Raw genomic sequence first — 15,610 nt, 5'->3', positions numbered from 1 at the left:
ATCATCAAAAGATTCAGAGAAATCGCTGGAAAAAAAATTGTGCATGGACGCGACACTACATTATAAACTGCAATCTTTGTGTAAATTTGGGGATTTTATTGCCACTTGAGGTCAGGAACATTTCAGAAAACCAATGTCAGTTAACATAATTAAAACTGTCCCATGCCATGCGAAAGCGATATATCAACAAACGGCACTGAATTCTCCAGTCACTAACTCATTTGAGATTAGTGAAAAGTGTGCTGTGGTCTGACGAGTCCATATTTCAACTTGTTTTTATAAAATAATGAACGTTGGGCCAAAGCGGATACTCATTGAGGTTGTAATCAGCGCAAAGCCGGCATCTGCGATGGCATGTGTGTGTGTTAGAATTTGCACATCTGTGATGCCACCATTTATGCTTGAAACGTAAATGATTGTTTTGGACCAACAGCTGGCATCCAACAACATTTTTTCGTTTAATTTCGACAAGACCGCGCGTGACACAACAGCTTAGCTTTGTACTGGAAGAGTGTTATGACAAAGTGCAAAATATAATAACAGAGCCCCCTGATTGTTGGGAAACTGGTGTTGTACGTCAAACAAAAATAGGAAAGAATTGTACCAACAAAGCTTCCACATTTGGTGCCCTCAACTCCCAAATGTATATTGGGTGTTGTTAAGGGGGAAGGTGGTGTAACTCAGTGGTAACCATGCTCTTGTACCTTTTTTCTGGAGTGTGTTGCAAGTATCAAATTCAAAATGAATGAATAGTTGCAAAAAAAAAATTAAAAAAAAGAAAATGTATCAGTCTAAACATGAAATATATTTTTTTGTGGTGTGTTCAATTGAATACAGGTTGAAAAGGATTGGCAAATCATTATTATATGTGTTACATAAATGGATTGTGTTTGTGTTTACAATTTTGCTACAATTGGGGTTTGTGTTTGTATCTTCAACAAGTATATTTTCCTTATGCTGATCCACACTGTGTGCCACACTGAGCTTAAAGAAATAAATCAAGAGTAAATTGTACCAAAGGCTTTGTAGGTTATTTATGCAGCTCCTTTCTGCATGGTACTTACCGTTTGATGTAATATTTATGTGGCTTTATCCTCACTCACTCCTTTCTGCTGTCTGTCTCCTCCCTGCTCAGCTTCCCCAAAGAGGAGAAGCTATCCTAAGAGTAAATCATGAAAAACAAATACAAAAATAGGAGAAAACAAGAAAGGCTTTCATCTTGATGGTAACTGTGCTCAGATGTGAGTCCACATGCACAGTTAATCCCAGTTATTGGTAGATGGAACCAATACGGTCATCATAACCTAGCACGAAAGAGTAAAAGTAACCAAAAAAACAAAAGAATGGTTGCATTTAATTATTTAAGAGTAAATGCTTGTTTAATTTAAAAAATGAGAGATCAGTATAACTCCAACAACAACAACAAAAAGCTGTGTGGTTGATGGTGATTTCCTAAATTTGTTATTTCATGATGTGAGGTGACACAAGTAACAAATAATGAAACAATCCAACCTTTAATTTGGATTTTCTTTTTTTTCCAGATTTACAATTAATTTACATTTTTTTGTTTGCATGTTTTTTAAGTATTGTGTTTATAGGTGAAAAAAGCAATTATTACAATTTGTAATTGCTGTTTTAATCCATATCTGAGAACCGAAATGGCTGTGCTTATGCTTCCGCTACAGATAGACACACACACACACACACACACGCACACACTTTCTGAGAAAGGCACGAGCACAGCTGTTTTTTTGGTTTGGGGCGTTGCTGTCTTACCCTTTATTTACCTCTTTTATTTCCTTCCCCCCCACCCGTTTTTGTGCTCCCATATCTGCTGATCTTGTCTCGTCCAAACTCCTGCCTGGCCACCCGCCTGCCAGAGGGTACAGAAGGCTGCCAAAATCAAGAAAAAAGCGGTGTGTAATAGATGCAGCAAAAAAGAAAACATTCTGGACACTTCCATCCTCTCTCACCTTTTTTATTTATTTATTTTTTATTTTTTGCGATGGGGGGGGGGTCTTAGGCATCTGTAGTGCCTTTACATTAATGCCTTGTATGTTTTCTGTGGTCATTTCTGATTAATCAATTATTGGTCTTTTTTTCCTTTAAGTCAAGCACAGTATGCATGCTTCAAAATAAATAACCAATCACTGACATTTTTCTTTGGTTGATATATTTAATTTCAAAGGGATCTCGATGAACGTATTGCCTAATTGCACATATTTTGCTTTTACGTGTGATCGGTATGATTTTAACATTTGGTTTATAGTAGTTTTACTTGAGCCAGTGGAAAATGACACCCAGCTGTGTCACAACAACAGGGTTAAATTGGCAAATTATTTCATAATTTAACCTAATTATAACTGAAATTAAAGCACATATTGAATGCATGTTGCATTTGTGTGTTTTTTTTCCCAACACTATTTGGAGTACTGTGACTTCAACAAATGTTTCACTTGATTTAGAATTCCATCCACCATGGATATTCGCAGTCCTGGCAAGGCTAAGAGGATGCTGGAATCTAACATAGCTGACATTGGGCAAATTCTGATGTGGATGCATGTGCAAATTGTGGAGCTAGTCTACCATTTCATTTACAGGATTTTAAATGTCTCCAGTTTTCTTTAATATGTAGATTTTTGTTCTATGTGAAACTAATTATAATAAGACTTTTTTTGTAAAAATATTATATAGTGGAATTGTGAGCATTGATGTCTACTTGATATTCTATTGACAGGACAGTTTATATTATTTATGTATTTTTCTTTTTTTTCCACCCCTTGCATTCCACCGCCACGTTAGCCTCAATAGTCATATTCTAGTTGGACGCTACCGTCATTGCTGTTTTTTTCACTTAGGTTGTCTAAACTGTGACACAGTCATCACTAGGGCCGTTCTGAATGACTGACACACAGCTAAATGATCTCTTGGACAAAGGGTGACACTGCTTGCATATTTTATTTTCCCCAGAGCCAAGATGGAGACGCTCAAACCCTCACTGAAGTTGATCTGTTCATCTCCACTCAGAGGATCAAGGTCCTCAACGCAGACTCACAGGTGAGTATGTTTGTCCAAGTGCTTCATTTCACCTCAAGGAGGAACATTGTGTTCTCTCAAATGAGTGAAGAGTAAGTGGTTGCGATTGTAGCTTCTTCTGAAAGCCCACTGCAGATTTTATGACGTGGCAGAGGATTAGCGCAGACTTCATAATACCCAAAATGCTTCACAAACATCTGTGCGTGCGGGATGACTCCAAATGTACTGTGACAGCTATCCGGTTGCAGCTCTTGTTTAGTACATTATCATTTCACACGTTTTTTTCCTCCAATTTTAGTTCATTTAGTATTATTAGGCAGTCCGTTTTTAATGATAAATAATTTCATATACAGTTTTGATTGGCTGGCAACCAGTTCGGTGTGTACCCCGCCTACTGCCTAAAGACAGCTGGGATGGGCTCCAGCACGCCCTTGTGAGGATAAGCGGCATGGATAATGGATGGATGTATTTCAGTATTCTTTGTTTTCAGCAGAACAAAATGAAAGTGGACGATTCTTTTGTCTGCTGTCAGACCCCAAGCGTGAGTGTTTGCATGTGTGTGTTTGTGTGCTTAATAAATATAAAATGATTGAAATAAAAGTTTCACAAAAAAGCTTAGATGGGCTTTCTGACGCCTAAAATAATGAGAACAATTCCAAAATGTTAAAACAGTATAAATCTAAACCACTACATACCACAAATGAAGTGAATAGCTGCACTGCAAATGCAAAATTAAATGATACATAGTAATAACAATTTTTCTTTTTTTAAGTTACTCGTCTTCATCAGGAAAGTCTTTATGAAAACTGTATCGGAATAAGTGAACATGATGAGTTTAAGATGGGCTTCAACATGTGCACCTATCAAAACCCAATTGGTTTTATATGTTGTTGGAATTTAGTCAGCAATTCAATGCAAATTACTAGGGAATAAACCCTTTATTCACGAAATGTACCCAATGCATGTTTGTTTTCATATTCAAGAAGGAAAATCTTAAAATAAAGACTCAACATTGATCCAAATTACTTCTAATATTCTCTTCAATTATCTGGAGTTCACAAAATAGCAGAAGTCCGATATCCGGGCTACTTTTTTTTATCCTCGCCAAGCCCCGCATCCCAGATGAATGCAGTCAGACAAAATGGCAGTACTAAATTGCAGCCCTCACATTTTTATAAGATTCTCACTAGACAGACTTTTCTATCATAGGTCATGTCGGTTGAAATCGTTCTTTCTTTCTCCATCCGTCTCAACGGGTCCAAGGCCAGGTTTCAACGGTCGATTCTTGTTTGGTCCACAGTTTATCGCAAGGCTTGGCATCCTGCAATCTTGTCTGTGTGTGAGTGTGTATGCGTTCGGATCGCAAATTGTTGTCTTTAAAAAGTGTTTTTTGTCTTGAGTCCTAGTGACCCTTGCAGTGTCAAACCCGTTGTGTCTTTGGCTATTCTGTCTATGTGACGGATGTGCTTTATCAATTTTGTTGTGTTTTTGGTCGAATATGTAGTTTTGTTTGTCATCAGTTGTATATGCACACTGATTATGTGTGTGTGTGTGTTGCAAATGTGGAGTGCAGGTTATGAACATTCGACAGAATTCAACACAATTAAACTAAGTAATATATGAATATAAAAAATATTAATAATTTAAATCCAGTAAACACAATCACTTGTCATAACTATGCAGGGTACTTCTAGTATCATTTGATCATTTTTTTGTTGAATAAATGCTGAACACCTGCAGCAAATATAATACGAACCTGCTAATGGTAATCATTGACATTCTAACATAATGCAATTATTCAGTGTATACATATTATAAATACTGTTTTCTCAACATATGAGAGTGTGGTTAGGTCATGTTTTTATACTGTCCATTTTATACATTTTCACCCGACTGTAAATGTGTCCTTTTTATTTTTTTGTTGCTGTTTCTATAGGAAACAATGATGGACAATGCTTTGCGCACCATATCCTACATCGCTGATATCGGAAACATTGTGGTACTAATGGCAAGACGTCGAATGTCACGTACAGCTTCCCAAGATTGCATTGAAACCACACCTGGGGCGCCTGAGGCGAAGAAGCAGTACAAGATGATATGCCATGTCTTTGAGTCGGAGGATGTAAGTGTCTTCAACTATGATGCAATTATTAAATCAGAGAAAAAATGTTTGTTATTGCCATGGTGGCCCCACATATCGATACTTACCAAAATTAGAGAGCTGTATGAGCCTCAATAACATTTTCAAAGTGGTAATTAGCATATCCAACTGTTCAAACATCTTCAATGTTGCTCAATCATCCATTAATATCAAATTTGTACTTGTTTATTTATTTATTTTCCCATGTAGGTATATTGGCTGTGGCTTTAATATATATATATATATTTTTTTTTTATCAACATGCTTAATTTTTTTTTCACAAATTATCCGGATTATTAAGAACAAACAAACAAAATGCTTGTTTTTCCTTGAGTTTTTTTTTAGCAATGATCTTATATTTTATTCCCATGTCATTATCACTTTCTTAATTGTAATTGGATTATTTTTCCTGTAAATCCCATAAGGCTGAAAAAATCCTTTAAAAAAATATTTTTTTCCAAGCAGATTATTACTTATTAATGTTCCAATTACACAAATGATATTTTGATATTCACGTCTATGTAGTTACTTCTATACTTAGTTCCACCAAACGACATGGGGCTTTAGATTTAAAAAAAAAAAAATCAATAAATTTCACACAAAAAAGTATTTTAAAAGCAAGGTTTTAATTAAAGAGGCATTATTGATAACTAATTCTACTAAATAACACATCAAGTCATGAAAATTGGACATGCAGAACAGCAGCGCATCTTGCTTCAACTTGGCAACTCATCTAAATGATGGGAATTAAAGGTCAGCGGAGAGTCATCGTGAGAGCAGACGGTCCCTAATCCAGCATCCCACACATTTTGTTCTGCTGCGTCTGCATGTTCACGTTCATATGCGTGGGGAAAACGGGTTCACAGTACAAGATATTGACTTGATTGATGTCAAGTTATATGTTCAAATTACAAAGGGTATGTTGCACATTATGTCTTTTGGGAAATACTTTTGGCTTGGGATGTGACCGCAATGACTAACATCTTGCACCTACATAACTGTCAAAGCATCACTGGTTCCTCTGGGCGGCCGTATTTTTTATATTTTATTGCATTTTTGTATACAGGCCCAGCTCATCGCCCAGTCCATCGGCCAAGCGTTCAGCGTAGCTTATCAGGAGTTTTTGAGAGCCAATGGAATCAACCCAGAGGACCTGAGTCAAAAGGAGTACAGTGACATCATCAACACACAGGAGATGTACAACGATGACCTCATCCACTTTTCCAACTCTGAAAACTGCAAAGAGGTGAGGAAGATTTGAAGAATAAAAAATGACAAAATCTGTCATTTGCTACCGTATGCCTCATCCTGACTAATTGTTGGCGCGTTTGCGTAACAGACACAATAAGAGACTCACCATTTTATTGCGAATGTTGCGTTATTAATGGCAGATGATCCGCTAAAATCAGCTCAGAGCGTGTCAACCGAGGCTTTTTTTTAACCGTATTTGCTCCTTGGCCCTTGATGTTCCATAAATATTACTGGAGGATTTTGAAGGATTACAAGCAGTGATACCTTTTCTGCTGTATGAGGAGAGAGAGTTTGTAAACGCTTCTACACAGCTAATGTGTAGAATGTTTTTTTCACAATCAATATGGCAAGCGATTAAGATTCCTGGACAACCTGCTATATTTACAGAAAATGTATCTTCTGCTGTAAACCCATTGTGACCATTCAGCTTGGATGACTACATCATTTAGGTTATGGCAATCTTAAGTAACATATTGGACAGTACATATACAGGGCGAGGTGTAAATTTACTAGCATCAGTCATTGTTACATTTTATTTTTGCAACAATGCTAAGATGATTTGGGCAGGTATCAGAGCAATTCGTGTTTGTAAGTTTTATTTTACATTATACAGATGCAAATATAATAGACACACTAGTATTTTCTCGTACATTTTTCACTAAATTAGTGTATTACTGCATGTTGCTCTTCAATAAAAAGAAAATTATATAAAAAATAAAATAATTACTGTATTAATGGTATTCAAATTTTCAAACGTTTTTCTGACCTTTTAATTTACCCAGACAATTCCAAGGCTCCTATAGTTTTTAAAATTGTCACACAAACCAAAAGTGACAGACTGGTTAAAGACTGGTAACTCTCTGATGGAGACACAATGGTAAAGCAACGGTCGTGTTCTTGCGTGGTCCAGTCAAACCTCGAATCAAACCCTCACCAGCTATGAAATGAGTACTTTCAAATTTGCAATGGTACAATGAGTTGAATTAAATTAACAGCTACTGAGAGTAAACATTGACGAGCTTGACTCAACCGAAGCCAACCGAGAATGCGGTAGCGGTGCGTGTCGCGACAATAAGATATAGCAAGATTGGCAAAATGAAAGAATCGGATTGGTGTGCCCCACCTTGGTCCAATGTGTTGCATTGAAGGGGAGCTTCTGACACAAACATTTAATGAGTCAACGGGTAAAGGTGTGCGCCCCCAAAGCAGAAGTGCGTATCAAAGTGGCCAACAGAGATGACCGAAGCAACCTTACTCATCATTAAAAATATACTACGGTGGCCGAGAAAGGTCATAACAATTGCCAACTCCACAACACTTAACCCCGGCACGATTGCAAAAACCACAACACAACAACATAAAGCGACAAACGGAAGTGTCCGAACCTTCAGAAATTAAATTATTGTATAGTTGGTATCTGTGTCACTTTATGATTATCATAAATTATGTTTAGCGTATATTTAATCAATTTACCATGAGAGGCAGTGGGCCATAAGGGATCAATGCCTCCTACCAGTTGTAAAATCCCTTATAATCCATTGCCTCTCATGTTAAATTGCTTAAATGCAACAGTTACTGAATTATTATTATTATTATAACTACGCTGATAGAAAGACAAAATCTTGAAGTATTCATTGGAAATGCAGCATCAATTCCCAATTCCAGGTCAGAAAGTAGTCCGCCACATTGTATCATCAAACATCACAGGTCACCTAGATAACGTAATTAAGTTACCAGTACCGGTAGCTAGTTCCTACGCACGAAAGGATCTCTTCATTGGTCTTTGATATTACGGTAACTATGAGCAACATACAGTTGGAGGCTCGACCACTTCCATTTGTCCCTTTATTTTTTTGCCGTTGTGACATTTGCAATTGTGTCGTGTTGCGTTTGAGCATTCACAGCATTCACATTCAACATAGCTCCGAGGATCATTGAGACACACAAACCCCATCCACCATGGTGAGGTGACTAGTCATGGAGGGGCAGTGCATTTTATTTATTTATTTTACTTCTAGGAAAGTAGGGTGGGGTCCGCCATGCAGTGTGCGACGGGAATTGAGTGCTCCCTAATGACGAGCCGCCACTGTTTAGAGCCTAGATTAAATCACTGATTTTTGTATGCATAAGGGAAAGATTAAGGATGACTATGAGTATATGAACTAGTGCACCAGCAGGACTTTCCATGGATAATAAAAACGGACCTCTCCTCTGCTTCCATCATCCACAGCTGCAGCTGGAGAAGTGCAAAGGTGAGATCCTCGGTGTGGTGATTGTGGAGTCCGGCTGGGGCTCCATCCTGCCCACTGTCATCTTAGCCAACATGATGAATGGCGGTCCTGCGGCACGCTCAGGCAAGCTCAGCATCGGAGACCAAATCATGTCCATCAACAACACCAGCCTTGTAGGGCTGCCACTCGCCACCTGTCAGGGAATCATCAAGGTACATGGATACACTGAATCACAAATAAAACCCACAGTCTGTTTTTGTAAACATTACATTTGATGTATTTATGTTTGTTCAAGGGCTTAAAGAATCAGGTTCAGGTGAAAATGAACATAGTCAGCTGCCCTCCTGTTACGACTGTCCTCATCAAGAGACCCGACCTCAAGTACCAGCTGGGATTCAGTGTGCAGAATGGCATTGTAAGTGTGAGCGACAAATTTAGCTTTTTTTTTTTTTACCTATTTCAGATTTCTTAACCCGTATTTATATCCCCTATTCAGTATTATTTTCCATTGCACTAACTATTCAATTATTTATCTAATTTATATATTTATCTGAATTATTGTTGTATTGCACTGGAGAGGGGAGCTCTCTAATCTCGTTGCACACTTGAGTACAATGACAATAAAGGGATTTCTGATTCTGATATTCTGGCTGCATAAATTTGTATATTAAAAACTTTCCCAGGTGGCTGCACACATTTAATGCATGACTATTATATGAGGATCTTTTTCCCGTTGTGTTACTCTGAATTTAGATTTGCAGTCTAATGCGAGGAGGCATCGCAGAGCGAGGGGGGGTCCGAGTGGGCCACAGGATCATCGAGATTAATGGGCAGAGTGTTGTGGCCACAGCACATGAGAAGATTGTCCAGGCCCTCTCAAATTCTGTGGGCGAGGTGACACTGCACACACACGCGCATGCACGTACACACACATATTACATTGCTGATTTTCTGTTTCTTTGTTGTTTAACTTTTAGATTCACATGAAGACTATGCCTGCAGCCATGTTCCGACTCCTCACAGGCCAGGAGACGCCAATGTACTTATAATGTGATGAACAGATGCCCGTCTATAAAATCTAGTATTGTACAAATTCACAGGTCAATTCTTTTCCCCATCCTGTCCATATTGTTTGTTTGACACTTGCAACACGCATTTTGTGTATCTGGTTCCCAGAGCTAAACGAACTGTGTGAATGTTTTTTTTTTTTTTTAATTTATTGGTCTGTGGTCTTGTGTCTCCACAATGAGATGGATCGACTTACAGGAACTGAGAGAAGGCCTCATATTTGATTTTAGAGTGCAATATAATTGACTACACACCGCATTTCAAATTATGATGCCAAGTATGTTTTTTCTGTATTTTTAAAGGATTTATGAAAATGGCACTCAGCATAATTTTCAAGTCATTAACTGTTACTGACTAATTTGGATGTTTTTCAACATACCTCTCAATGATAACATTTCTTTTCTAAAATAAAAATGCAGTTTTTGTTGAAATGCACTATTCGAAATTATTATGCACAGCGATGATTCAAGACAATTTATAGGTTGTAAAGAACTGAAAAGAGTCATTTGTTGAATCTGTCGCATTAGGTTTTATTTGCTGAATTCAAAAGCTATTTCAAGCAGAAACATATCAAGTTGCAATTTAACAGAGGTCCTCTAATTTCATAGCAGCTTTGCAAGTCTTGCATCCATTGAACTTGAGTTTTTCACATTCTCTGCTTGAATTTAATTGCAGGATATCAGAATAGAGGAATTGCCTACCAACCGCATTGACCTTTTGCTTGAAAATGATCCAAAAGTTCTGAACATGGTTAAGGTCAGGGAAGGATGGGGGCCACAACATAAGTTTCTCTCATTTTATGCCCAATGATTCAGAGATATTCCTCGCAGCATGAGCTTTTTCAATGACAAGTGCCGTGACGGGCAACACAGTTGCCACGTCAGCAGGGAGTTGGCAGTTTCATGTTTTGAGTCGGAATCCTGGGAAGGGAGCTGGTCGCCCGTATCGGGGTCCCTGAAGGTGTGAAAATAATTGAAGAGTAAGTGGAGTTTCTGGCTGATTACTTTCTTTGATCATACAAAGGAAACAACTTTTTGTAACAAAGTCATCTTTATGCATGACAATGCACCATCTTATGCCGCAAGAAATTCCTCATTGTCGTGTGTTGCTTTGGCCGTAAAAGGAAAGAAACTTGTGTATGGCTCCTGTCCTCTCCTGACGATCAACTATTGAGAACAATTGAAGCATCCGTAATAATTTTGTAATAGTGTATTTTAATCCAATCTACATTTTTTTTATTTAGGAAAAAATACTGTTATCAATGGGAGGTTATTTTAAAAACATCCAAATTGTCTAACGCTTGACTTGAAGATAGTGCAGAGTGCCACTTACATGGAATCTTTAAAAAAAAATAAAAAATAAATCAGGGAAAAACAACATTTGCATAATAATTTGTAACACAGTGTACGTCTTGTATAGATTCACGTTCCGCCTTTTTATTTATTGCCCATATTAATACTCTTGTTGATAATGTGATGTAAGGAGCTTTGGTGTAAATAGTGTACTGAAATGTGAAGTTAAGTCAGTTGCAGGATACGGTAATGATTGCCACTTAATTAAAGAAGAAACGTTTGTGTTGAAAATAATGGTTTGAAATATACTAAGTTAATATAATATACATGTGAATGAAACTGGTATGTGAATGACGGACTGAAGGGAGAAATGCCATATAATGTACTTTGGTTTAACTTTATGGCAATATACACACTAAGGCTCAAGACTTTTCTATATCTCATGTACAAACACACACTTAAATAACAACGGCAAAACTAGCAAGATGCATCAATTATGCTTTTGATATCAGTTACTTGTCTGGGAAAAAAAGTTTCTTCTGTCTGCTTCCTGTTGTGTATGTTGATCTTTGGTGTTCTTGACTGAAACTCATGCAATCAATGAGTGGACTGTGAATGTAATGTGTTGTGTGAGCTACCCCATTGCCATACCAAGTATTAGAATGTCTGTACATAAAAAGAAAAAATGTCTAGTATTGTGCTTATCATCTAAAGAGAAAACAGTGAAACTCCACGGTTTAGTCACAGCCAACATCTTCCCCACTTGAATGTTGGCTTTGGATTCTGGGAGGGAAAGAGCAAACTGAATGACACTGTGACAGTGAAAGCTTTACAACAGAGTAACGTTTTTAAACAATGCACTGTATTTCATTTAATTACATGAACAAAGTGTGCATGCCTCGTAATGTAGTATCTGTCATTGTGGAAAGGTAATAAAATCAGATGGAAACCTGGCTAGTTGTGTGGGATTGGGTCACATATTAAAGTGTGGTATACAGAATGTGGCTGATTTGTGTGGGGGTGGCATGTTCTCGCTTTGTGCTCTTGTGGGTTTTCTGACTTTCTCCCACTTTGAATCCCAATTGAGTGTGAGGAGTTGTTATTCACGGTTGGCACGTCGGCATCAATATCGTGTGGAATATATACATGCTCTTCCCATGCTTTCTTTGAGCTTCCTGAACATTCCAAACACATCAATGATAGGTTAGGTTAAGTGATGGCGTTAAATTGCCCATGGGAGCGTAAATGATTTGTTTGTCGATATGTTCTCTAGGATTGACCAGTAGCCGGCCTCTTGCCCTAAGCGCCATCTTCAACACTGCATTCCCTGAACATGGCATGGGGTTCTTGCTCAAAGTCTGCTTGGAAAAGCTCCAACTCACCTGCGATTCTGATGAGGACACAGACTAGAAAACATGGATGGGTGGGCAACACAGTGGACTGGTGTTCATCATGTGTTCTTCACAATCGGGGTTCACTAAACTGGGGTTTGCATGTTGTCCAGTTGCTTTGCATGTTACATTAATTGAAAGACTCAAAATTGGCCATTAGTGTGACTGTGGATGATTGTTCGTCTACGTGTGCCGTGTCTTTGGTTGGCGACCAGTCGGTGTCACGCAAAGTCAGCTGGGTAGTAAATACTGTTTAATTAAATAACAATAGAGTTAGGCTAATACTACATAAATGCGTTGGTAAAATTCTATTTTTTTTATTATAAAATTTCAGTATTTGAATGGATAAACATTAATCCACTTTCAGGTATCTTTAATAGTATGTAAATATATTTCGCTTTTAAATAACACATACACGGGATGACAGCAGTACCAACAGATGACTTTGCTGTCACAAACAGTATGCAATAAACTGTGAAATGAGCCCTATAAATATATTTTGCTGCCTAGTGAGAAAATATGCGACACCAGAAAGCAGCCATATTGGTATTCATTAGATTGCTTTGCATTATGGCGAACAAGTGTTTTCAATCTTATATTTACTGTTCCTGAGATTAAAACTGACTGTTAGTGATAAACAAAGGCACAACGTAAGAACACATGGTTATGATGCACATAGGCTTACTGATTTTCATTGGGTTGTTTTATATGTTGCCTGCAAATATTTTCCGAGCAGTTTGCATGCAGAATACACAATAAATGCAGAATGTATTTTCAGTTTTCAAACCAATTAACTTTAATTGGATGAATGCGATCAAGCTCCCAAACAGTCAGTGTTGTTTAAAGCAGTGTTCCACCACCATTTCCAGTGTCAATCGCTCTATTTGGCGCTAAACCTTACATTTATGAGTTTTTTTAAGGCGGCACTGAACGTCATCGACGCGTGTCCGTTAGAATTAGATGCTCTAGTTCCCCCCTGTGGCCGTAACTAAGAAATGCAGATTAAGGCGTACCTTCCAAAAAAATTATACAATAGTTCTAACAACGTAAATAGTCTAAAATCAGAAGTAAAATCGATTTATATTATTTCTAATATTGTTTACATCATAATATTACCCTTTATCTTTTACAATTTGATGTGTTTGACAAAGATACAGTCACTACGTTTACATGCTGTCAATATTGGTTTAAAGTGAACATTTCGAGCTCTAAAACATTCGTTATAATGCCGTTACATGCTTAAGAAGACAGATACTCCCGTGTAAATAGTAATCGTGATCAATTGGAATATCCCAGTCTAAACTCACTGAGTTATATAAATTGACTCACGATGCATTTGTGGAAGATGGGAAATCGGATAAATCCGACTCAGATTGTCCCAGTTTCGACCTCAAAGCGTTCGAGGTGAATGTAAACAACAAAGCTGGCGATAAACTGTTTTTTTGTACTGGTTCATCCCATCACATTGCAACCTCCGGCAAATCTTTGTAATTTCTTTGATTTGTATAAATTATATAATATCGTATCTTCGACGCATTTCATTCCTTTCGACATATAACAGCAGGGATTTAACAGCGTATCTTCACACAGTCAATGGCGTGTTACTTTACGTTATTCTGATTTACTAAATTAATAACGATAATGTATGAAAGTCTAATGAACCCGCATTCAAATAAAGTGTTACTTTAGCAATACATAAATATGGCTAAATATATGTTTAAATTCTTGTAAATTATTTTTGCCATTCATTCTCTCTCCATGATGTCAAAGTTTCGGGTAACGTCACATTGAAGTCGGTCGGTGAACTTGAGGTCCATTTTTCCCTCGACATTGCAACCAGAACCTCCCAGTCCAACGGAGCGTTCTCGTGCACTTTTCCGAGTCGGAGACTTCCGACCTTCCTCGAATGCAGCTTCAATGCCGCTTACTCGCTGCAACGAGAGAAGAAGCCACTGGCGGACATCTTAGGTTGCCACTAGCTAAGCATGCCTATCTTTTAATACATTGATTTATATTTGGGCTTCAGCAAACTATTATTTTGGTAGTAGACTAATCACCAATTTATATTAGGGCTGCCACAAACGATTATTTTGATAGTTGAACCAATCACCAACAGTGATCGCAATGAGACGACGATTCAGATCAAATGTAAATTGCGGAATGTCGCACTAGTAAGCAGCAACCCTTATATAACCATAATTAGTTTGCGGCTAGATTCTTTACGCATATAAACATTAATTTGACACAATTTTCAACTTCAATTAAACTTTGCACCATTTCTGAGATGTTTATAAATAATGGTGCATCTTTAATTAAAGGCCATATTGTGGCCTTAAAAGTTTTGGATGCAATTGTTGAGTGAATTTTAAAATGAAATCAAAACTATACACTAAGCACAATTGCACCAATACTATGAAATTATCTATAAATACAAAAGGAAATACTTGTAAATAAATTTCACTCTTATTGGAAAACTAAAATAAACAGTTGTGTTACTTTTTAATTTTGTTTCCATTTAATTTTTATCCCAAACGTTTTGTTTTTCTTTACTAATATGGGTAATTTAATGGAAGTAAATTGGTCTACACAATCAAAGCAACATTTTTTTTAAAATTAGGAACATAATAATAATAATAATAATATTGCCTTTATTAGTCCCACAATGGGGAAATTCGAGATTCGAACCCAGGCCTCCTGGGGAGACTGGGTCCTGAACGCGGCGCCTTAGACCACTAGGCCATCCTGGCATTTTAGTTTGTACTATGACATAGTAAATTGCATCATGTGTTTTATTGGCATGTGATGCCAATGAGGGATTGTGGCAACTATGTCCTGTTTTGTTACTTTGTTACTAGTACTGGAATTTCTCAGTTCATGACCGCATCACTTCAAACCCCTTACAAACACACACTGTTTTGGTTGTTCAAAAATGTGAGTTTGCTCACCAATGCTTCCTTAATTCATATTAGATGCAACGATATGTTAGCGTAGCAAAAAGGACATTGTGTGTGTGTGTGTGTGAGGGGGGGTGCGTGCGTGTGTGTGTGCGTGTGTGCTAACTACAGCTAGCTTGCAGACATGACTGAACGTAGCAGGAATGAAAAAAAGGCAATTAGCCACAACGTGCTTCCTTTCTTGATGATCGAGAATCCCCGTCGTGCTGCCATGAAAGAGATGTTTGCATCCTAAGTATGTGTGGGT

At 37.6% G+C, this 15,610-nt stretch overlaps 2 protein-coding genes across 3 annotated transcripts in view; one reads left to right on the top strand and one right to left on the bottom strand.

Moving 5' to 3' along the window:
* apba2b (amyloid beta precursor protein binding family A member 2b) overlaps positions 1–11,196 on the top strand; it is a 42,563-nt gene extending 31,367 nt beyond the window's left edge. The window contains exons 7-14 of one of the 2 annotated variants that reach the window (XM_088295783.1): positions 1,881–1,916; positions 2,971–3,057; positions 4,973–5,158; positions 6,243–6,422; positions 8,658–8,870; positions 8,954–9,073; positions 9,412–9,552; positions 9,636–11,196. In XM_088295783.1, the coding sequence (XP_088151909.1) occupies positions 1,881–1,916; positions 2,971–3,057; positions 4,973–5,158; positions 6,243–6,422; positions 8,658–8,870; positions 8,954–9,073; positions 9,412–9,552; positions 9,636–9,707 (1,035 nt within the window). In that variant the 3' untranslated portion in view covers positions 9,708–11,196. The remainder of the gene's footprint in view (positions 1–1,880; positions 1,917–2,970; positions 3,058–4,972; positions 5,159–6,242; positions 6,423–8,657; positions 8,871–8,953; positions 9,074–9,411; positions 9,553–9,635) is intronic. The other variant, XM_088295784.1, reaches the window with a different exon arrangement.
* A 3,965-nt stretch (positions 11,197–15,161) lies between these two features.
* sord (sorbitol dehydrogenase) overlaps positions 15,162–15,610 on the bottom strand; it is a 9,699-nt gene continuing 9,250 nt past the window's right edge. Inside the window, exon 9 of the mRNA XM_088296442.1 lies at positions 15,162–15,610. This exon is cut by the window's right edge and continues 846 nt beyond it. The gene's annotated coding sequence lies outside the window, so the exon portion shown is untranslated.

Source organism: Idiotropiscis lumnitzeri, chromosome 5 (genome assembly GCF_059441095.1).
Source record: "Idiotropiscis lumnitzeri isolate Australia: NSW breed Sydney's pygmy pipehorse chromosome 5, RoL_Ilum_1.0, whole genome shotgun sequence".
Taxonomy (NCBI): Eukaryota; Metazoa; Chordata; class Actinopteri; order Syngnathiformes; family Syngnathidae; genus Idiotropiscis; species Idiotropiscis lumnitzeri.
This window is presented reverse-complemented; position numbering and strand designations above follow the sequence as displayed.